The following is a 23,730-nucleotide window of genomic DNA, read 5'->3' on the forward strand; positions in this document are numbered from 1 at the left end:
TAAGCCATGCTCTAGAGCCTGAAAGCTTCAGCTGCTGAGCCCAAGCTCCAGAGAACAAGAGAGCGAAGCTCTGCGCGGCAGCAGGGGAGCCACCGGAATGGAACGCTGAGCCCACACGCCGCAGTCAGGAGTAGCCCCTACTCACTACACCCAGAGAAAGCCCCAGTGCGGCAAGGAAGACCCAGCCCAGCCAAAACAGAAAGAATTAAATTCTCAATAGACTTGATGATTTTCGGTTAAGTTAAGCATCTTCTCTCCTAAAACACTTGATGAGAAAGCAGGTACGTTGGATCTTTCTCAAGTTACCCGTCAAGAATTAGGCGAGGATCCTTAAGTATCATTTCTCTGCTGCTTTCAGTGTGAGACCCTTTTGTTTTCTGTGTACAAAAGAGTGGATTGACAGGTGGGGATGCATCTGTGACTGTGATAATCCAAGGCCCTCATGTAATGATTAGCCTAATTTTCTTGACCAAATAGGATCTAGTAAGGACTCTTTAGGTTTGGGATGGTACTATAATGCTAACATCCAAGACCTCACCTGATGCCTTGAGGTCCTCTGCTGAAAGAACATTGTGCAACCAGGAAGATTAATACTTTCCTATAATTAATTAATAACTACAATATTTCCTATAATTAATAATAATAATTAGTGTAAATTAATAATTTCCTGGGGATGTAGGGAAGGTAATAGAGGATGATGATGCAGAGTGCTTGCTCTGTGGGCAGAGTCCTGAGCTTCTGGTCATGGTTCTGCTACTTGTCTCCTGTCTGATGCTGGACAGGTGACTGGATCTCTAAGTGTCACCATATTCTCTTCCATCATATGGAATGTTGGTACCCATGCATAGTGCTGATATGAGGGTTAAATCACTGTCTAAAAGTTATATAGCACATAAGTTCAGTTCAGTCTCTCAGTCATGTTCAACTCTTTGTGACCCCATGGACTGCAGCATGCCAGCCCTCCCTGTCCATCACCAACTCCCGGAGTTTACTCAAACTCATGTCCATCGAGTCGGTGATGGCATCCAACCATCTCATCCTCTGTTGTCCCCTTCTTCTCATGCCTTCAGTCTTTCCCAGCATCAGGGAAATGAGTCAGTTTCTTTGCCAATGAGTCAGTTCTTCACATCAGGTGGCCAAAGTATTGGAGTTTCAAGCTTCTACATCTGTCCTTCCAATGAATATTCAGGACTGATTTCCTTTAGGATGGACTGGTTGGATCTCCTTGCAGTCCAAGGGACTCTTAAGAGTCTTCTCCAACACCACAGTTCAAAAGCATCAATTCTTCAGCGCTCAGCTTTCTTTATAGTCCAACTCTCACATCCATACATGACCACTGGAAAAACCATAGCTTTGACTAGACAGACCTTTGTTGGCAAAGTAATATCTTTACTTTTTAGTATGCTGTCTAGGTTGGTCATAACTTTCCTTCCAAGGAGTAAGCGTCTTTTAATCTCATGGTCTATTGTGGTGCCATCTATACACTGTATCGTGATGATTCTCTAGCTGAGCCATCCAGTAAGGCAGCCGCTGGCTACACGTGCGTGCCACTGTCTAGCTTGGTCATAACTTTTCTCCCAAAGAGTAAGCATCTTTTAATTTCACACATGACACACAGTAAAAGGTCAAGAGATCTGCCAACCCTTATGATTGGGGAAGGTGAGATTCTGACTGAGTGAACACCTGAAGCATTTCTGGACCACACGCGTCTGCTGCCGCTGCAGATGTATATTTTGCTCTCTCTCCTGGGAACAAAGGAAGGTCAAGTGTTCCTCACAGCACTACCTAAGCAAGAATGGGTTGCTGCGTCTTTTTTCTTTTCTTTCCCTACTCTTGGAAAAGGGCAGGGAATGTGTCAATAAGCATGAGAGTCAGAAAAGAAGAATTAGTCTGAAAGGCTGACACCACAAGACCATTTTATAGTTAACCAGCAAGTGGATGAGAGGATGGCTTGAATCAGTAGCCAGGATTCCTGGCCCTCTGGGACCCAGTTTAAGTCCAGCTAACAATCAGTCTGAGTCACAACAGATGCTGTTTTCAATGCTTGAAGCCTGAGAAGGTTCCCTATTCTTTCTCTGGGGTAGAGAGAAGTTATGTAACTCAGAGCTCTCTCTAGACAGTGTTGAAGGTGTTCCCCTAATATAAAGAAGGAAAGAAGAAATTCAGTGCCGAACACCTGCCTTAAATGGGGGAGATATAAGGAATGTGTCTTGCTTCACCCATCAACACGAGTAAATCCTACTGTGCACAGAATTTGGAAGATGGCTGCAAGCTGAGGGGAACTCAGGAAAGTTGGGTGTTTGTGGCGTGCCACTTAACAACTGGTACCTGTCATGTGATGTACGTGAACAGCTTTGGTGAAGCTTAAGAAAAAATGATGAGGCCTCTGATAAGCAGTCTTGCCCTTTTGGAATCCCTTGTTATTTCCTTCAGACTCAGGAAAACATTGGCATTTGCAGAAGCACAATGTATAGATAGTCTTTTCTTGTGACTTCATTTATTATCAAATTTTTCTCTTAAGAAATTATCGGGGAATGTGTCACGTCGCGGGGCTGCCGTAATAAATACCATGAACTGGGTGGTTTGAGCAACAGGAGTGTGTTGCCTCGCAGTTCTGCAGGCTGGAAGGCCAAGCTCAGGGTGTGGGCAGCTGTGCTTTCCCCTGAGGCCTCTGTCCTCAGCCTGCAGCTGGCTGCCTTTTCCTTGTGGCCTCACAGGACTCTCTTCTCTGCGTGCGTCACCCCTGATGTTTCTGTGTGTCCTCAATGCCTCTTCTCACAAGCACACCTGTCAGACTGGGTTGGGACCCAGCCTTATTTTAACTCAATTACCTGTTCAGAGGCCCTGCCTTCAAGTACAGTTGCCTTCTGACATTTGGAGTGTAGAAAGCTTGAACCTAAGGATCAGGAGGCAGACTGGTTTGAGCCCACCACAGGGAATCTTGCAGGACTGGGCGAGTCCCCCTTTAGCCAAGAGAGGTGATGCCATTTAGCTTCCCAGGTGACAAGACTCTGCAGCCTGAAGTCTCTCTGGATGCTTAGCTTGCTGCAGGCTTGGCCTGTCTCATCTGGATTAGTCTCCCCAGCGGAGAGTCTTCTCTCCTTCCCCCGCCTCATCCCTCATCTTTCTCACCTGGTCCTCTTCCTGGCTGCTTTATCTCCAGTGTTTGAATGCTGATTTTATCCCAGTCGGCTCTATTCCTGGTGATTTTACTTTATTTTTCTGCGAAAGGCTCCAGATTTCCACTAGGGCTTAGGACGCACAGATTCTGAGCTTCAGGCCTGTGGGGCGGCGGAAACTGGGCACGTGCTCTCAGCTCCACCCCAGAGCCTCATGCACCGCCACAGTGGAGCTGCCCACTGGCCCGGGCATGCCCCGCGGGGTCTGGTGTGGGCGCGTGGGGCTGCCGGTCCTCGAGGGGCCCGAGCCTGGGCTCGGCGTTGCTGCCGTCTGCCTCCTGGGCACCAGTCCCCTGATTAAGGGGGCATTACCAGCATCACCACATCGGCTTGTCCCCTGATTAAGGGGGCATCGCCACATTGCCTCATCCCCTGATTAAGGGGGCATCGCCAGCATCGCCACATCGGCTTGTCCCCCGATTAAGGGGGCATCGCCACATTGCCTCATCCCCTGATTAAGGGGGCATCGCCAGCATCGCCACATCGGCTTGTCCCCTGATTAAGGGGGCATCGCCACATTGCCTCATCCCCTGATTAAGGGGGCATCGCCAGCATCGCCACATCGGCTTGTCCACTGATTAAGGGGGCATCACCAGCATCGCCACATCGGCTTGTCCCCTGATTAAGGGGGCATCGCCACATTGCCTCATCCCCTGATTAAGGGGGCATCGCCAGCATCGCCACATCGGCTTGTCCACTGATTAAGGGGGCATTGCCACATCGCCTCGTCCCCCTCATTGAGCCACCGCCCCCGGCCTCTGCGGTCGACACAGCTTCCTTCCTGGTCCTCTTGTTTTCCTTCCCACTCTCCTGTCCCGTCGGCAGCCACTGTTAGATTTTGTGTTTTTCTGAAACTTGTGTGACAAGACTCTGGTGGGATCTGGGCCCCTCTCATCCTGTGTTAGTAGTCTTCCTCCTCCACCCCTCAGCTCCTACTGAAGGTGACGCCGGCTGCATCTGCTTCTTCTCTGTCTCTTAAACGCCTCAGGTGCCCCCCTGCCTGTCGTTTTCCTGGGACTGGCCTCCTCAGCCTGCCCCTGGCTAATGGCCCCTTTGTCACCCTGTTTTCAGCTCACACGTCATCTCCTCAGAAAGGTCTTTCCTGCTGGCTGTTCAACCTAATGGAGCCTTTCACACGCACACACATACAGACACTGTACACACACATCTACACATGTGTACACAGACACACATACAAACATCCACACATCCACACATACACACACAGAGACACACATATACACAAACACCCACACATACACTCGTACACACACTCATGCACACACACAGACACATGTATACACACATATGCACAAACACCCACACATGCACAGTCATACACAGACACACGTATGTACAAACACCCACACATACACACTCACACACACAGAGAGACACACATATGCACAAACACCCACACATGCACAGTCATACACAGACACACGTATGTACAAACACCCACACATACACACTCACACACACAGAGAGACACACATATGCACAAACACCCACACATGCACAGTCATACACAGACACACGTATGTACAAACACCCACACATACACACTCACACACACAGAGAGACACACATATGCACAAACACCCACACATGCACAGTCATACACAGACACACGTATGTACAAACACCCACACATACACACTCACACACACAGAGAGACACACATATGCACAAACACCCACACATGCACAGTCATACACAGACACACGTATGTACAAACACCCACACATACACACTCACACACACAGAGAGACACACATATGCACAAACACCCACACATACACACTCCTACACACAGAGAGACGCACGTATGTACAAACACCCACACATACACAGTCATAGACACACACACACACGTATACACACAGATACACAAACACCCACACATACACACCAGGTGGTGCTAGAGGTAAAGAACCCAGCTGCCCATGCGGGAGACGTAAGAGACACAGGTTCAGTCCCTGAGTCACGAAGACCCCCTGCAGGAGGAAATGGCAGCCCACTCCAGCATTCTTGCCTGGAGACTCCCAGGGCCACAGGAGTCTGATGGGCTACAGTCCATGGGGTCACGAAAGAGTCAGACACGAGTGAAGTGCCTTAGCACACGCCCGCACCCCCCCCCCCCACACACGCATGTACATAAGTGTGCACACACATACCCCTCACTGCCCAGTGACTCCCTGGCCCCATACACTACTTTATTTTTCTATCGTCACTTTAAGTCATGTTTTAGATGATTACTTGCTGTTAAGTTTACTTTCCTTACACAGCACCGTGTAAGGTCCGTGAGGGCAGGGACCTGTGAGTGTCTTGCTCACTGTTGTTTTCCCAGCACTCAGAACTGGGACAAGTACTTAGCAGGTATGCAGGAAGTATTCTGGAAAGGGTGCATGCGTTTCTGCTTCACAGGTGTCCCCTGCATCTTTCTGCATGCCCGTCCCACATCTACTGTCCCCTTCCACCCTCACAGCCTCTCCCTTGGGTTGTAAACTCTTCCAGAGACCTTCCTCTCTCCAGCCATCTTCTTTCCCAAAGCTCCTGGCTTTGCTCCCTGCAGTGGATTTTTCTCTCTCTCCTGATGCCCTTCTGCTGCTAAACAAGGCAGCCCTCACTCCACCAAGGATGGGCAATGAAGTAGTGTGGGGGGAGGCCTACAGTGTTGGATGAAGACCAAGCTGTGTGTCAGAGAGGTGGCTCCTTCTTGGGAAAGAATCAAGGCCACACATCCTCTTCTGCATTCTCCACGTCTGAGGCCCTCAGTTCAATTCAGTTCAGTCGCTCAGTCATGTCCAACTCTTTGTGACCCCATGGACTGCAGCACACCAGGCCTCCCTGTCCATCACCAACTCCCAGAGTTCACCCAAGTCCGTGTCCATTGACTTGGTAATGCCATCCAACCATCTCATCCTCTGTCGTCCCCTTCTCCTCCTGCCCTCAATATTTCAAGGCATCAGGGTCTTTTCAAATGAGTCAACTCTTCACATCAGGTGGCCAAAGTGTTGGAGTTTCAGTTTCAACATCAGTCCTTCCAATGAACACCCAGGACTGATCACCTTTAGGGTAGATTGGTTGGATCTCCTTACAGTGCAAGGGACTCTCAAGAGTCTCCTCCAACACCACAGTTCAAAAGCATCAATTCTTCGATGCTCAGCTTTCTTCACAGTCCAACTCTCACATCCATACAAGACCACTGGAAAAACCATACCCTTGACTAGACGGACCTTTGTTGGCAAAGTAATGTCTCTGCTTTTCAATATGCTATCTAGGTTGGTTATAACTTTTCTTCCAAGGAGCAAGTGTCTTTTAATTTCATGGCTGCAATCACCATCTGCAGTGATTTTGGAGCCCAAAAGTGGGTGTCTGTGCTCATGATGGCCTTGAGACTTAACATGACATTTTCAAAGAAGTCGTATGGTTGATTGACAATGTTGTGTTAGTTTCAGGTTACAGCAAAGTGATTCAGTTATATGTAAATACTTATTCATTTTTTTTCAGATTCGTTTCCCTTGTAGGTTATTATAGGATATTGACTAGAGTTCCCTCTGCTATACAGTAGGTCCTTGTTGGTTATCCAGGGATCGAACCTGGGTCTCCTGCGTCACAGGCAGGTTCTTTATCATCTGAGCCAACAAGAGAAGCCCAGCTTATGAACAGTAGTGTGTAAATGTTGTTTTATTTTAATTAATGCATATGTGTGGAATCTAGAAAAATGGCATAGATGATCTCATTTGCAAAGGAGAAATAGAAACATAGGTGTAGAGGACAAACTTATGGACACCAGTGGGAGGTGGGAAGAACTGGGAGACTGGGATGGACGTATGTGTAGTGTTGATATTATGGCTAAAACAGATAACTAATGAGGACAGACAGTATAGCACAGGGAGCTCTAGTCAACGCTCTGTTGTGACTTAAATTGGAAGGAAATACAAGGAAGCGGGTAAATATGTATACGTGTGGGTGATTCCCTCTATTATACAGCAGAAACTAACACAACATGTTAAAGCAACTATATTCCAGGAAAAATTAATTTTAAAATGCCATTGAGATAGGACTAGTTTGATCCCATATTTAATCAGGAAAACCAGCTTCCTGACTTGTAAAACTAAGCATTCTTATCTCCTTCCCTGGACATACAAGAGCCCTGGGCATAGAGCAGAGGACGGTGTTGAGTTGAAAAGCAGGCAGCACATTGGGGAGGGGACCATTTATCCATTATCTTTATTCTCCCAGTGCTCATCCCAGGGTCTTCTACACAGTAGGAATGAAGCCAGTCAATTTGAAATATTTGAGTATTTGCATTTTCCTATGCCTTGTGCTATATGCTGGGGGCATGAGAGTGAGCATAATAGAAATAATCTCAACTAAATGATAGGCTGGTTGAGAAAAAGACCTACACCGATCATCACACAAATGCATCATAATTGAGAATTGTGATATATCGCACAAAAAACCTACACAGTACGGTTGCAGCTCATCGTGTCTGCTGCCCTGTATGTGGTGCTTACGGCTGCCTGCCGCCTGCCTGACATTAGGGTGAAGGGGCACTTACCTGTTGCTGGGTGAGCTCCTGGTAGTTTTACTGGGGTGCTCGTGCCTGGGTGCAGAGAGAGTCAGAGACAGTCATACTGATTCTCCAGGTTTTGGGGAACACCAGCTCCCAGAACAGAGAGCAAGGGGCCCTTCTGGTAGATAGGACCTCTTCCTTCACATCACATTCCTGTAGGTGATTACTTCCATGGACTGGCTCTTTCCTTCTTCAATGAATTTTTTGCCAGCCATGAAGGATGACTGTATTGGTAAATGAAAGATAAAAATGCTCACTAATCAGAATAAAAATAAATAAATAAAGAGCCTATGCAGACCTCATGTGATTTAGGGGGTGGTGGTGATCTGAAAGCTTTTTTGAGGACATGGGATGTAAATCTATGTGTGGAGGGCAAGGGGGGAAAAAAGCAGAAACAAATAAACAGCTCTTTGAGTAAACAGACGGACAGCAAAATGGTTGAAGAAAGGGAGCCACATTGTAGGGGTCCAGAAACTGGATAGAATCATGTTTGTGATGCACTGAGAAGTCTGCTGAACCTGGGGTAGAGAGAGTTGGGGGCAGGATAGCTCAAGAGGGGGTGAAGAGGCAGGAAGGGGCTGGATCACACTTGACCTGCAGCTGCTCTCTACTGGGGCTAGATGACTGTCCTGGGGTGTTTATCTCAGTCCTAGTGAAGTGTCCCTGCTTGTCTTTGAAGCTTTTCTTACAATCCCCTTATATTTCTAGTTGGGATCACCACAATCCATGAAAGCTTTGCGTTCTGCTAACTAACTCCTACTCCTTGGGGCTCGTCTCTGCACCTTGGTGCCCAGGCACTTGCTGCTGGGTTGAGGGGAGGAGAACATGCTTCCTGTGGTTTGGATATCTCAGATCATGAGCCTCAGCTACAGCTCTCTTTTGCTAAGGAATTCAGCTAAAGCTATGTGCTGAGATGTGCTTCAGTATATTTATAGAAAACCATAGATAGTCCCTAAGAAATTTGTCAAGTGGAAGCCAGACAGGCACATAGCAAAGAATTAGTTAGTGACAGCTTTCCATAAACGTGAGTGTCCTTTTAGTCTCCTGTGGCTAAATCTAGGGCTTGCACTTTGAGTGTGGCAGAGACATCGCACTTCTTTGTGACGTGCGTTCCTTGTGCTGATTTTCAGAATACTTCCTGCCTGGGACAAGCAGAGTCCTGCCTCCTGAAGTCGGTGCCCATGCTGTTTGGCACAGGGCCTCCCACGTGATGGCTATCTCACCATCAGGACTCTGAAACCCCTCCCAGGGGAGGCCAGGAAGGAGCGTGTTCTGCTGAACGAATCACGGGCCATAATGTGGCTGTAAATACAAATCATGCAGCCAGTCATAAAAAAGATAGCACCAGGGGAATAAAATCATAAAGCTTCCGTATATCGAGTACTTAGCTTGTGTCCGATAACTGTGGGGAGAATTAGCTCTGAGCTTCGTGAGTGCTCTGCCTGGCAGCTGTTGGCATCCGTTCCTTACAGAGAAGGCAAGCGGTGGGCCCCCTTAGCCCGGAACCACACAAAAAATAAGTAATGGGGGAATGTTAAACTAGGTCAGCTAGCTCAAGCTCCAAACTCAAACTCTGCCAAGGACTCTCAATTTTCAAATTGGTCTAAGTCATAGAGATCAGAGCTTGATCAAAACAAACGAGAAACCCTGTCAGATGAAGTTCCGGGGCTAAGGGACTTGATCCATAATTCATCAAAAGAGCGATCTGACCACAGTTAGCAGCGCTCTTAAAAAAACTCTACAAGGAGCACATCTGCTGCTGTGGAAGTTTCTTTATGCTTTTCTCAGAAATTCAACCCAGCGACCTAAATGTTATGAGTCCCCTCTTCAGAATTCTGTTCTGTTTGATTTTGCCTTTGAGCAGAAGTCAAGGTGAATTGATAATATTGAAATACATTTTTCCTTCATGTATTTTTTAAATTGGGGTATACTTGATTTACAATGTGTTGGTTTCTGCCGTACAACACCGTGAATCAGCCGTAAGTAAGTAAGTAAGTGTTAGTCACTCAGTCGTGCCCGACTCTTTGCGACCCCATGGACTGCAGCCCACCAGGCTCCTCTGTCCATGAGATTTTCTCGGCAAGGATACTGGAGTGGGTTGCCATTTCCTTCTCCAGGAGATCTTCCTAACCCAGGGATCGAACCTGGGTCTCCTGCACTACAGGCAGATTTTTTTTTTTTTTTTTTTGCTTTTTTTTTCATTTATTTTTATTAGTTGGAGGCCAATTACTTTACAATATTGTAGTGGTTTTTGTCATACATTGACATGAATCAGCCATGGATTTACACGTATTCCCCATCCCGATCCCCCCTCCCATCTCCCTCTCCACCCGATTCCTCTGGGTCTTCCCAGTGCACCAGCCCCGGGCACTTGTCTCATGCATCCATGCAGGCAGATTCTTTACTGACCGAGCCACAAGAATCCGCCGTATGTGTACATATATCCCCTCCCTGAAGGAGCTCCCGTCATTCCCCTTCCCCCCCACATCTAGGTCATCACAGAGCACACAGTTGATCCGCTGATCCCTGTCTTAGACGGCAAGTTCCCACTTGCTGTTTTATATTTCACACCTGGTAGGGCATATATGTCAACGCCACTCTCTCAACTCATTCCCCTTTCCCTTCCTACACTCACGTATCCATTCTCTGTGTCTGTCTCCCCCGTTTTCCAGATTCCATACATCTTCCCCAGTGTCTGAGACAGATTAGAGCAGGGTCAAGTCAAAGGAATGATGCTTGAGTCTTGGAGAAGCAGTGGTATACTGACTTTGTAACTTCGTGATTTCCTTTAAGTTAGTCTTTATTAACCACCTGCTGTGAAAAAAGCATTGCATGTAAGGAGGATACACTAAGAAACAGGAGAAGTTCAGTATTCCCATAAATGCCAACCCCCCCCCACCCCCTGGGATGTTCTGACTTAGCCCCCGTGACCAGCATGGCCCCACAACTGGCGGTTTCCAAATCGAAGCCACGGGAAGATGGAAGGAGAGCTTTATTCTGTGCTATTTCCCCTCGCTGATAGAGGCGAGTACGATTTACTGGCCTTGGAGAGTGGTCCAACAGCCTTTCCTAGACCGTCTGCTTGCTTAAATGTATAATTAAAAAATTTGTGTTTTTTACGTTATGCTCTCTGGTGATTTTGAAAAACCTAACTCTGAATTTATCATTTTGATCAAGGAATCACGTGTGCTTGCGCAGGCGTTGGCGTACAGCACAGAGCCGCTGACCCCCTGTTAGTAAAACACGCTCTGTGAAATGCTTTCCCAGAAATGGAGATGCATTTGCAAAAATTGCTTCCCATTCACGTGGCACCCTCGTTAGGAGCGGCATGAATTTTGTGTGAGAGCTGGCAGGGGCTGGGACTCAGCCATGGTCAGGGACCTCAGCTCCACTCTCTGGTGTGAACAGGGATACAATCTGCAACTTTTGTCTCATTAGCATCGCGTCCCCTGCTGAGTTCACTGGCCACAGGCAATCTGAGGACTCTGAAGGTTAATTCTTTCTGCTCCTATGTAGAGTTACAGCTCAATGGACAAAGCTCTTAAAATGTTATCACTCCAACCAGGACATTTTAAGTGGAAAAAATGGCTGGTAGTACAAAAAGGTTAAATGAATTAGACACAGACTTGCTTTTTTTTTTTTTTTTTCCCAAGAGTTGCATAAAATATTCTGTAACTTTTATTGAGGCTGTGACTGGAAACATGTTTCAACCATGTGATTGCCAGGAACTATTCAAATAAATAGCACAAATAGGGCAATTAAATATAGACAGTAACAGATTCAGAGCACGGGAGGAGATGGAGCAGCTTTGTTTTCCTTCTAAAAACACCCAGGTGAATTTATTTAGAATTCGAATAAAGGCCTGTTTTGAAAAGCTAGCTGGAGAGGGGGAAGGGCTAAGGAGGTAAAAAAAATTCTGGCTCTCACCCCCACCCCGCAAAGGGAGACCTCTCCTAAGCGAATGTATTGAGTGGATCAGTGAGGCAGTGTTCCTGCTAGTTCCAGACAGACTAGTTGGAAGAGGTGGGCTCCGAGGGCAGCAGCAGGGACCACCATCCATGGAGTTTACGCAGATGTCACAGGTTCACTGTGCACTTCCCGGGCCTCCCATGACCCCGTCACCGGCACCCTGGTTTTCCTCTCCTGGCCCCTGTGTCTTCAGGACAGAGAGAAGATGAGAGGACAGGGCGGTCCACCCTTGGTAACCATCCTTCGTGTAGGCACCAGGCACTAACGCAGCCCCTGTGGGCGTGTGACACAGAACGTGAACCCTGCAAGGTGCCTGCCTGCCTGGAAAGGGGACATGAGACTCGTGGGGGGCACCCCCAGGACACGATGCCGTCACCGGGTTTCCAGCGGGTCAGCAGGGACATGGGGAAGGCAAGGATGTGGAACATCCCCAGGACCACGTGACCCTTCATGGCTTGGTTCTGACTTGCTGCAAGGGACAGGGGAATCAAAAGCAAGGATTTGAAAACAGCCATGATTTACTGAGGTCTTTCTATACCAGGTGCTTAAAGAATTGCATGCCATCTTTACGATACGTAGTTGTGACCGTTAAAATAATATAGCTAGGACAGAGGGCAGAGCCAGGGCCCACTGAGGAAGGCTCCGGTCCTCAGCTGTACATTCACTATCATGCCCTTTGACACAGCCATGTGAGAGGTGAATGTGGGCCCCTGGGAAGTGGGCCACTTGAATAAGACAGACACAGGACTGTCTTAGAGGTGTTTGCAAAGAGGGCTTCTTTGTAAGGAATAATCACATGGTGGCATGAGACAGCAGAATCAGGGACAAATAATCGTGAGAGAAAAGAAGTGTTGTATCTATTCTGATGTCTTCTGAGGTGGATGCATGTATGAAGGTCACTAGAAATCCCAGGATCATGAGGAATCCTCAGAGATCTTCCAGGATAGTATGTTGGGGTCATCGAGCAATATTGCAAAGTGTTTGGACCTTCAGCGCATGATCAGTCCAAATAGATGTTGTCAGCAAGTATACTCCCTCATGTAACATTAAATCTCTTATCTAATTTTATTTACAGAACTTCTTTCAAATAGTTAGCAACCTTCTCGATGAAGACAACAAGGAAAAATGGGAAGATGCACAGCAGGTAAGATCGGGTTATTTCAGAACTTAAAGTGCCTAAATCAAGCTTCTTAATCCATGAAAAAAGGAATGGCTTGCTATTCCAAGAGCATAAAATGAAAAATTTAAGTCATTCTAGATTATTTCATACTAATTTTAGAGAAAAAAAGTAACCTCCTTTATCATAACAATCTATGCAATGAATGATATTTAAAATGTGAAAAAATGGTGTAGGTTTAATATCTAACTTTAAAGTACTAACAGATAATGACTATGCAGCTCAGCCATCATTTTCTTTCCTGTCTACAGACTACAGGGAAAACCACAAATCTAAAAGGAGATATTGCAAAGTAAACTGCGGGGTAGTAATGAGTTAAATCATTTGTATTCACTGCCATCTTATGTGTGATCGGAATTATGTGTACAGATGTGTGTGTTGATTCAAAGCCAAGAGTTGTAAAAATGAATTCTCATTTAAAAAAAAATGTATTCTGCTTTTTTCTCTTTCTCCTAAGCATTATAACTGTAGCAAATAGCCTTACTGGTTTAGTTATTATTTAAAAATGCCGTTTGTGCCATACTAACACGCGGTTAATAATATTTTTTCTCAAACACAGAAAAAATGGGTTAGAAGTTAACAAAAGGAAAATAAGCATATTTTTAAAAACCCTGTGGAAATTTAGCTTAACTGAAATTTAAGCATCTTTAAGTTTTCTGTTGATACCTGACCCTTGTGAAAAAATCCAAGACAGCAATGCAGTATTGAAAGTGAGAGTATTTACTGAGGTTAAGGGGGCCTCTTCTCTCAGCTTTTCCTTTTGTAATCATGCTCTAGGCCTTCAGCGGTAAAGCTCACTATTTCTGTTATCATAGGAACTCTAAAAATAGTCCAGCATGTGTCCACCTCATTATCAGGTACACGTGCTGTGCTTCTGGCCGTAGCAAGAAAAAAAAATAAAGTCACTCCTTAGTCTAAGATCCTGAATCTATCTTTTCCTACTACTTTGAATTATATGTTTGCCCTTGGCTTCCTTCTAGAGGAGGACCTCCTTCACTCACTGTGAGAAAATGATGTCTCTCTGTAGAATACACTGCAAAGGCTGAGTGCATCTTTGTAGAAGGCTGGTGACTATTCACTATGGATATATTTAGATCAAATGTATACTACCCTATTTAAAACAAGACTGCAATTCATCAGATGGTGTTATTTACTATGAGATCCCAACTTGAACAATTAATGAACAGTGGCAGAACCTTTTGTCAATGGAAAATCCTGAATTCATAATCTCCCTAGTTACTTGTGATTTTGAGTTAGCTATATTCTTATCTTTTAAATATATTTTCAGTAGTGATTATCTTTAACGCTTCTTTGAAACAACTATTTGAAATAAATCAACTATTTTGTAGCAGTGTTGTCATAAATGCACCCACGTAATAAAAGAATCTTCAGGTTTTTGACACTAAAGAGTGAACTCTTTGAAAATAAGAGCTGTTTAAAATCTACAAAGAGAATCATTTATCCATTTTAAAGGAATAGCTCAATAAAACATAGCTCTGGGTGCACTGGGAAAACTAGCTGCATAAAATGGTGAATATTGAAGCCAGAAGGGTTTTGCCATCAAGAATTCACACTTTTGGACAATAAACAGTGTCATTTCACAATTTGTTTATGGCACATCAGCCCCAGTTATGAAGGACCAAGTTATGTTTAACTACAGCATGCTACTAAAACCACAGTATATATGTTTGTCATTCAGTCATGTCCAACTCTTTGCGCTGCAACCTGCAAGGCTCCTCTGTCTATGGAATTCTCCAGACAAGAATATTGGAGTGGCTTGCCATTCCCTTCTCCAGGGGATCGTCACAAGCCAGGGATCGAACCTACATCTTCATACAGGTGGATTCTTTACTATCTGAGCCACCAGGGAAGCCCAAAACCTCAGGATACTGAAGTAGGGGGAAAAAGGCTGCATTTTACACAGCACTGTTTTATAGACCAATATAGTAGTTGGAATGGACAGGTCATTTTCAATCATGATATTGCGTTTGGCATTTCTTTGTTATACTGAAAGCCCATGTGTCTCTACAGGAGTGTGCAAACTGTGACCATTGGTCCAAATCCAGCCTGACACCTATTTTGTAAATAGTTTGGGGGCATAGTCACTGGATATGTGGCTGATCTGGTGCAGAAAGGACACAGCTGGGTATTGGAACAACAGACACCCCATGACCCACAGAGCCGTTCTCTGACCCTTTACAGAAAAAAAAAAAGCAAAAACAAAAACAGCCCTTGTTCTATGATATTTGAAATCTCCTTGAAAAATATAAACAAAACAAAATCTGCTACAAACAAAATCTGCTGCCACCCTAGAAAACCTCTCCCCAAAGGTAGATGAGAAAGAAAGCAGTTTTATTATTGAACAAGCATTAAGCCAGAATGTGGTGCTCATCACAGATAGTCCACTAAAAGATACAGAGTAATTTCACCCTTTCAAACAGCCAAGCAGGATGCAAGTCATTACACTCTGTCCTCAAGATAAACAGTAACTACTTCTTGCTTAAGAGGACTTGATAACACCATTTGTCACAGGCAGTTCATCCTAAATTCACTTGATAATTCGGGTGACCATCTTGTTATTTAATTGACTTTATCTAAAGGAAAACTAAGCTCTTGTATCTTAATGCCTGCAGACAGTTTTGCAACTCTGAATTAGGATCCTCCCCACCCCCAACAGCAGTGTGAGATAGAGCCCGGCCTTCCTTGATGACCACTTTCCCCTGAGAGACATCCCTGGTTCTTTAAGTTGGGAAGAAGCTATTTAGCTTTCAAAAATATTTACATATGTTTCAGAGAAGACGTAGAAAGGATTTAACAATTACTCATTTTCTAATACTCCAATGCTTTTGGCCACCTGAGGCCAAGAGCTGACTCACTGGAAAAGATCCTGATGCTGGGAAAGACTGAAGGCAAAAGAAGAGGGCACAGAGGATGAGATGGTTGGATAGCATCACCGATTCAATGGACATGAATTTGATCAAGCCCCGGGAAATAGGAAAGGACAGGGAAGCCTGGTGTGCTGCAGTCCATGGGGTTGCAAAGTGTCAGACACAACTTAGCAACTGAACAACAACATTTTCTAAAGTAAATGCTCCTAAGAAAAGGGAGGGGAACAAGGGGTTAGTTAGAGAGGGAGCCTCTTCTCTATTTTCAACAGGGAGAATTAAGCCTCTTCTATTTAATGTGTATTTACACATGCTACACATACTCATAGACGCATACACCTACACAAAAACAGAAGAAAAAATACGGTAGCAGGAGGAAGGTTGGAGCTGATGGAAATGTCCTGTACATTTTTGGAATGGGGGTGATGAACTGTCAGAATTCATAGTTTATGACTGTAACTATAGGAATGAAATAGCATTTATCCCCAAATCTTCCCATAATTAAAAAAATTACAGCTATCTGTGCTGTACATTTTGAACTAGCAGGCATTGTTCGTGTCCTCAGCTATGTGTAAGTCTGTGATGCATTTGAAGTGTCTGATTTTTGGATTGGTGCAGCCCCAGTTCCTGTGAAACATACATACCGTTCTACTGGCCACCCTGCCCGACCTGTCTTTCTGCTAATCAGAGTGTGTCCTCCTCTTCTGCTCAAGCCTTTGTGAATAGGAAGCCACTAAGACTCTCTAGTCCACTTAACTTTTTTATGGCTAGAAGCTGCAGTGAAGCTGAATGACTAAAAGAAATGAACCTAACTTCAAAAGACCTTCTGCTTTAATATGGCTATATAATGCAGGCTGAATTCTTCAGCATGACGGGTTACACACGCTAAAATTCACGTGTCTTCAAATGGACCTGACATTCCACTCGTTATGAGCTGTTGCCTGAATCAGGTCATCTGTTAGCAAGCATGCATCTGTTCCCAGTGTGGTGAGGCGTCTGGTGGTGGGTGCCTTGTGCATGTACAGACACTGGAGCCGTTATGATCTTGCAAGTGTTTCCAGCATTATTATTCATACAGTAGCTATTAGTTAAAAACCCTCAAATTTCAGTGGTTGTTCTATGTTTTAATTAAATGAGGAAAGGAGGCCATCAAAAGTGAAGACATACTACTTCTAAATGTACAATATGTTAGATATCTCGAGTTTCTTAGACTTATGAAGTGTTAATCATGGCATCATATCATCTCCATAGTTCTTGCTGTGTGCTGTTTGGTGTCATTTTCAACTACTAGTTCAAGAAATACAACTATTAGATGGTTTAAAAAATAAATTAATAAATAAAATTAATAAACATAAGAAGTAAAAAAAAATTACAGCTTTGTTAAGATTTATGGTTTCATTGTATCATTTTTTAACTCTAGTTATATTTTCTGTTATGTAGATTTCTTTTTGTTCCATCTAACCTTTGCTTATTTTTGTAGATTTATCCAGGATCGATAGAGTTAATGCAGGTGATTGAAGATTTTATACACATTGTTGGAATGGGGATGATGGACTTTCAGAATTCATACTTAATGACTGGAAATGTAGGTAAGAAATAGGATGTTTTTCCAAAATCTTACTGAAATTTTAAAAAAGCATTGCAGGTATCTGAGCCATATATTTCTAAGTGTGATACCCATTGTTCATATCTTTGAATAGTGTGGATAATGTATTATGGATACCTCATGTCTGAGTTTTTGATGGGCCAAACAGCATATGTGTAATACACACATACACACGCACACTTGCAAGCATGTATACATTTACATAGGCCTACCTGTATTTATCTGCACAGAAATATGCCAAAGGTTTATTACTGTCCAATCTCATGTTGAAAATATATAGCGTATAGTATATGCTATGTGATTATATAAAGAATAAACCTTCACGGGCTTCTGAACACTGTTCTTGAAGATGTGGAGCCACTTTCTTGCTGGCCGTCCCAAGGGAGTGCTCAGTCTCCATGGGGGTGGGACGCCAGTTCAGAGACCTGTAGGGGTCGTCGTCACGGTGCTGCTGCCACTGAAGTTTACTTGAGTGAGTCATAGGACACCATGCGTCTCTCGGATCCCTCTGTAGTAGATCCGTAATATTAGCAGAGGTAGAATGGAAGCATCTTTCCTCCTTTCGCCGCCTATAACACTGTCTCTCATAAGGAGACATTATACAGAGAAGCAAAACCATATTTCCGTTTGCTGCTGTTGCCTCCAGCAGTTACGTTAACTGAATGGCACATTTCTCTTTGTGGTTAAAAGAAAAACTGCAAAAGCAAAGAAATATTCTTCCTAAATAGTATATGCATTGAGTGAATATAGGTTTACAGCTTTCTTTTTTTTTAAATTGGAGACTAATTACTTTACAATATTGTGGTGGTTTTTGCCATACATTGACATGAATCAGCCATGGGTGTACATGTGTTCCCCATCCTGAACCCCCCTCCCATCTCCCTCCCCATCCCATCCCTCAGGGTCATCCCAGTGCACCAGCCCTGAGCACCCTGTCTCATGCATCAAACCTGGACTGGCGATCTGTTTCGCATATGATAATGTACATGTTTCAGTGCTATTCTCTCAAATCATCCCACCCTCGCCTTCTCCCACAGTCTAACAGTCTGTTCTTTACATCTGTGTCTCTTTTGCTGTCTTGCATATAGGGTCATTGTTACCATCTTTCTAAATCCCATATGTATGCATTAATATACTGTATTGGTGTTTTTTCTTTCTGACTTACTTCGCTCTGTATAATGGGCTCCAGTTTCATCCCTCTCATTAGAACTGATTCAAATGAATTCTTTTTAATGGCTGAGCAATATTCCATTGTGTATATGTACCACAGCTTTCTTATCCATTTGTCTGCTGATGGACATCTAGGTTGCTTCCATGTCCTGGCTATTGTAAAGATTCCTTAAAAACCTGGAAATAGAACTGCCGTACAACCCAGCAATCCCACTGCTGGGCACACACACTGAGGAACCAGAACTGAGAGAGAGACGTGTCCCCCAGTTTCACTGCAGCACTTCTTACAGTTCTGTTTCTTTCAGGTTTCCTCTCATGATGTGACTGGGACTCCCATTTTCTTTCATTTGTCATGTTTTTGCAGTCTTCACATAAAGACCCCTGACTGTAGGTGATGATGTGCTTAAATGCAGATATCTTGCCTCACATTCATATTCACAGGGTATGTAAGTTTTAGTTTGCAGATCAGAAAGACACCTAACTTGGTAGAGGCATTAACTAGGGGAGTTCAACTGATACAGAAAATAACTTCCTTATGATTATGGCGTGGTGGTTCATTCTATTCTTGAAGGTCATTTAGAACTACAGGGACTCATTTGACTCTGAGATATCTTCCAGCAGGGTAGCCTCAACTTGTAACAAGTAATAGCTGACTACCAGGAATATTCTGCAGTTGAGAAGAACCTGTGTAGTGGAATACTCAAAGGTCTGGAGAGGGTTTCCTGCCCTCAGGCCATCTTTATGCAGCTTGAGGTCTTATGAGTTAGAAAGAAACTGAAAGTGTTAGTTGCACAGTCACGTCCGACTCTTCGAGATACCTTGGACTGTAGCCCATGAGGCTCCTCTGTCCATAGGATTTTCCAGGCAAGAATACTGGAGTGGGTTGCCATTTCCTTCTCCAGGGGATCTTCCCGACCCTGTAATTGAACCTGGGCTTAGACTTATGTCTTATGAGTTAGACTTATGTCTTAGTCCAGTTTGCAGAGGTGGTGGAGACCCCAGACTTCTCCCCAGAGTTCGTGTCTAGCACCTTGTACTGCTTCAGGGGTGAAGGACGCAGTCTTTGCTATGGGCAATGAGAAAAAAAAAATGACTGGAAATAGTATCTTTCAGTAGGATGAATTCAGAAATCAGAGAAAATTCAAATTAAATATACATTCAAAAGTACCTGGGCAAAGAGAGGAAAGTTAATGTCTCTGGGGGAAAGGGGTGCCATGTTGGGCTGTGAATTTGGGGCACATGAAAGGAAAACCCTAGAGAGATTTTGGGGTTGCCGATCACTCAAGATGGAACCACTCATCTAAGGGACTGTGACTTTTGAGGGGAAGAAGGAACCAGGAAGTCTGCTATGCAAAATTGGACAATTTGCAACTAAAGGGTAAAGGCAAAGAGCTATTGTTTTCTTGATTTTTGTAAATGTTAACATCTAATTCTAAAATGCATTACTGGCTAAAAGTATTATCAGATCAAAACATGGCACTGATTCAGAATGTGTTTGGAAGAAAACTTTAAAAAACAGAGCCAGTCTCGGAGTCTAGTAATTAGGCTGTTTGAATAGCAGCATGTCAAATTCCCTGTATTACTTGTATTATTTACAACAAAAATTCCAAAAATAGCCATCAATTGCAGATATTTATTCCCCTTTACCTTTCTTTTGACTTACCCAATTGATTTTTTGAAAAATTTGTATATTTTTTGTATTAAAATTAAGCTTTACCTAGATTCGCCTACTTCCTTTATCATTATTAAAGAAGTATATTAAGCCTGGTAACTCAAAACAGTTTAATGTTGCAAATAAAAGCAGTATCATCCTATATTGCCTTCAGCCTTGTGTAAGGACAGTGTGGTTGTCTGGCCTTCTGTCCTGTGCATAAATATCCCCCACTTGTTACACTACCAGAAGAGATTTTATTCATTGTTATTTTTCCAAATACTAGCACAGGAACTGACTTAACTGTTGTTTGATGACCAGAAGAAGGTTATCCTCAATAATATTTAAGATTTTTCCAAAGAATATCCATATATTAGTCATAATACTCCAGATAAACAGAATCAGTAGGATATATGTAGATACATGGAAATTGATTTATTTTGGGAGACTGGTTCATGCAGTTTCAGAGGCTGAGAAGTTTTGAGATCTTCCTATGCAAGCTGGAGGCCAGGAAAGATGGCGGTGTTGTTCTAGTCCAAACCTGAAGGCTTGAGAACTAAGAAGGCCGGTGGTGTAAGTCCCAGTTTGAATTTAGAGACCTGGGAATCAGGAGTGCTGGAGTCTAAGGGTAAGAGATGATGAATGTCCCTGCTTAAACAGAAAACACATTCTCCCTTCCTCTGCCTTTTTGTTCCATTCAGGCCCACAGTGGATGGTATGATGCCCACCTGCATTGGTAAGGGAGATCTGTACTTAGTCCGCTGATTCAAATCCTAGTCTCTGTCAGAAATACACTCACAGACACACCCAGAAATGTTGTTTGACCAGCCATCTGGGCATTGACACATAAAATTAGCCATCACAACCTGGTTATATCAAGTTGGGTGATGCCAATAATAATTACTTACTATTCAAATTTGTCATGTTATCATGTTTGATACCAGTATGTATAAAACATGACTATACTGTCTTGTCAGGGATGTTCAATGTTTTAGGACAAGGACACCCAGAGAGAATGTTTTGCAGTGACAAATTGTGAAATGTGTGAGTTAGCATTCATTTTATATCCCAAATCCAAATATTAATTATTCAACATGGAACTTACACACACATGCCTGCAGGCCCCCAAACACACACACACACACACAGCATGTAAGTGAAAAATAAAGTAGTAACTAATAAAGTTTGCTTATTCCTTCTGGCTATTCTTGTTTAGTATGTTAGAGTAAGACTCCACAAAGAACTTTAAAAGATCATCATATTTTCGGAGATTATATATATATATTTTTTATAAAGCCTGTATGCACAGCCACCTCACTTTTCTGGGAATAAAGATAAGCTCTTGAGGGAAAAAAAAAAGAGTTGATCACCACATATAAAAAAAAAAAGACCATATGATTAAGAGTCTCAGAATCTTGCTGATAGCTTAGTTTATTTCAACTTTAAATATAGGTTCAGTATTTCTGTTTTTCCTGGTTCCTGGTGTAGGTAGAAGGGTTTAGGAGCAGAGATGGTGCTGTTAGGATCACATACATAGCAAATAGAATAGCTGAGGTGATGAAAAAGAAAGTCTGAAAGAAACTAGCAGGGTGGAGCTGATACTGGCTATGGGAGCAGCACGGTTTATCAGGATAGAAGTTCCTGTAATCGATTAAGATGACAGGAAAATGACTGACGTGGCTTAGGAAGATTTAGATTTTCTTCTGAAATAATTCAAATGAAAACTTTTGAAGCTCCTTTTATCTGATAAGTGTCCCTACCTGTATCAATTTTTGATAACTGAAATGCTCTTACATGCTAAAAATCTATGAACTTTTCAGTATAAAAGTAGCATGTTCATTGTGGGAGGGAAGAGGTCCATTGCCCTGATCCATTTCTCAAAAGACTTGTGACCGCAAGAAGTTTATTAACACAAGACTTGGGGAAAATATTCTATGAAGAGAGATGTTAAACAAGCCAAAGAATTTATAAGGTAATTGAATATTTTTTGTATGTCACGTGTATGATATTCAAATAGACAAATGATAAGTTATAACAAATAAAATGTAGTGAGCACTTAGTAAACACTATTAAATAGCTTATATAATTACTATAAATGAATGAATATGAAACATTGATGTCTACAGAGAGACTTAAATGTCAGTCTTCCTCAGTTTATCAAACTTTTGTATTCTAAATATACTATATATGTTCTAAATATACTGAATAGGTAAGTGATTGATGTATTTTTTAGTAAAAATCTGAATTTTAAATATATTTTTAAACTATTATTATTGTCAATTACCTCAGTGTGGCTATATCTTACTATTATTTGCATTAAAATTATTTTTGTTCAGGAAAAGTGTGCCTTGAAGAGTTACTGACTTCTTACCCTTTCTCTTCAAACATTTTCTCCTCTGTTCCTTTCAGCCCCATGTTTCATCACTTTCCTGAAATGCCTTCTGCACTCTCCCTATTGTCAAATCAAACCTCCTCTCATACTTCAGCCTCAGGTCCCTTGTGCCTTGTTAGCCACTCTCTCTTGACACTGTCCATTCTTTTAGCATTTGCATATTTATTATAGTACAAAATAGAATTTGGGGATGAGAGTCAAAGCCATGACTCAGAAGTATTTAGAGTTTTTGGAGGCAGTAGCACAAAGCCGGTCCTGAGCAGGAGATGAGCATGTTGTCTGCAGCCCCAGGCGGAACAGGACTTGTGCAGCCTCCCCTGAGGAGAGTGAGACGGCAAGGCCTTGGGCTCCAGCTGCTCCGCATTTGCCCGAAGTCACTGCAGCCTGTTGATGGCTTTCTGTTATGTTTTCAGTCATGTCCATAATCACTTCAAGGAGCAACTTGTGTTTGCCTTATTTGTTGGTAAGAATACCCCATTCTTTAGAAATTACTTGTTTTAATTTTGGACTTAAAACCCAAATTGTGTTCCCCAAACTGAATTCAGTGATCAGCGATGTGCAGCATGTTGCAGTCCATGACTGTGTTGAATTAAAACGAAAAGAATTTATCTGTTAAGCAAAGCCTCTCCTCAGTGACCCACATCATTAAAATGTATGAATAATCTTCTAGTCTACAAGGAGATTGCAGTTTAGTTGTGCATCTAGAAGGATTTCATAGATGAATAAAATACCAAGCATACATTGGTATGTGGTGTCATGTAACCAAACGTTAGAGATTCATTCCTGGAGATGCTGTTCCATGCAAAGAACTGGAAACTTTTCTTAAAGAAAGGATCATTTAGAGTATACTGTGAGGGATGGCTGGATTGTTGACAGGGCAGCAATCTGAAGGACAGTAAGCAGCAAGGAGATGGTGACATTCCAGAAGGTTCTAGCAAAAACGGAATCGAGTTCTCAAAGTTGAGACAGTGTTTAGAGGCTGAGCGGTCTATTTTGATAAAGACGCCCAGGTACGGAAGTAAAGGACATGAAACTAAGTTGGGGAGGCTGCTGAGACCTGGTGTAAGACAGTTTCTGGTTCTGAAGAGCGGGGGGAGCTCCTGAGGCTTGGCCATGTGC

At 43.3% G+C, this 23,730-nt stretch overlaps 1 protein-coding gene across 2 annotated transcripts in view; it reads left to right on the plus strand.

Moving 5' to 3' along the window:
* Window positions 1-23,730, plus strand: part of ADGRB3 (adhesion G protein-coupled receptor B3) — an 850,102-nt gene that overhangs the window by 405,835 nt on the left and 420,537 nt on the right. For both annotated transcript variants that reach the window (XM_043890330.1, XM_043890329.1), the window contains 2 exons: window positions 12,806-12,874; window positions 17,273-17,381. In XM_043890330.1, the coding sequence (XP_043746265.1) occupies window positions 12,806-12,874; window positions 17,273-17,381 (178 nt within the window). The remainder of the gene's footprint in view (window positions 1-12,805; window positions 12,875-17,272; window positions 17,382-23,730) is intronic.

Source organism: Cervus elaphus, chromosome 28 (genome assembly GCF_910594005.1).
Source record: "Cervus elaphus chromosome 28, mCerEla1.1, whole genome shotgun sequence".
NCBI classification, from domain to species: domain Eukaryota; kingdom Metazoa; phylum Chordata; class Mammalia; order Artiodactyla; family Cervidae; genus Cervus; species Cervus elaphus.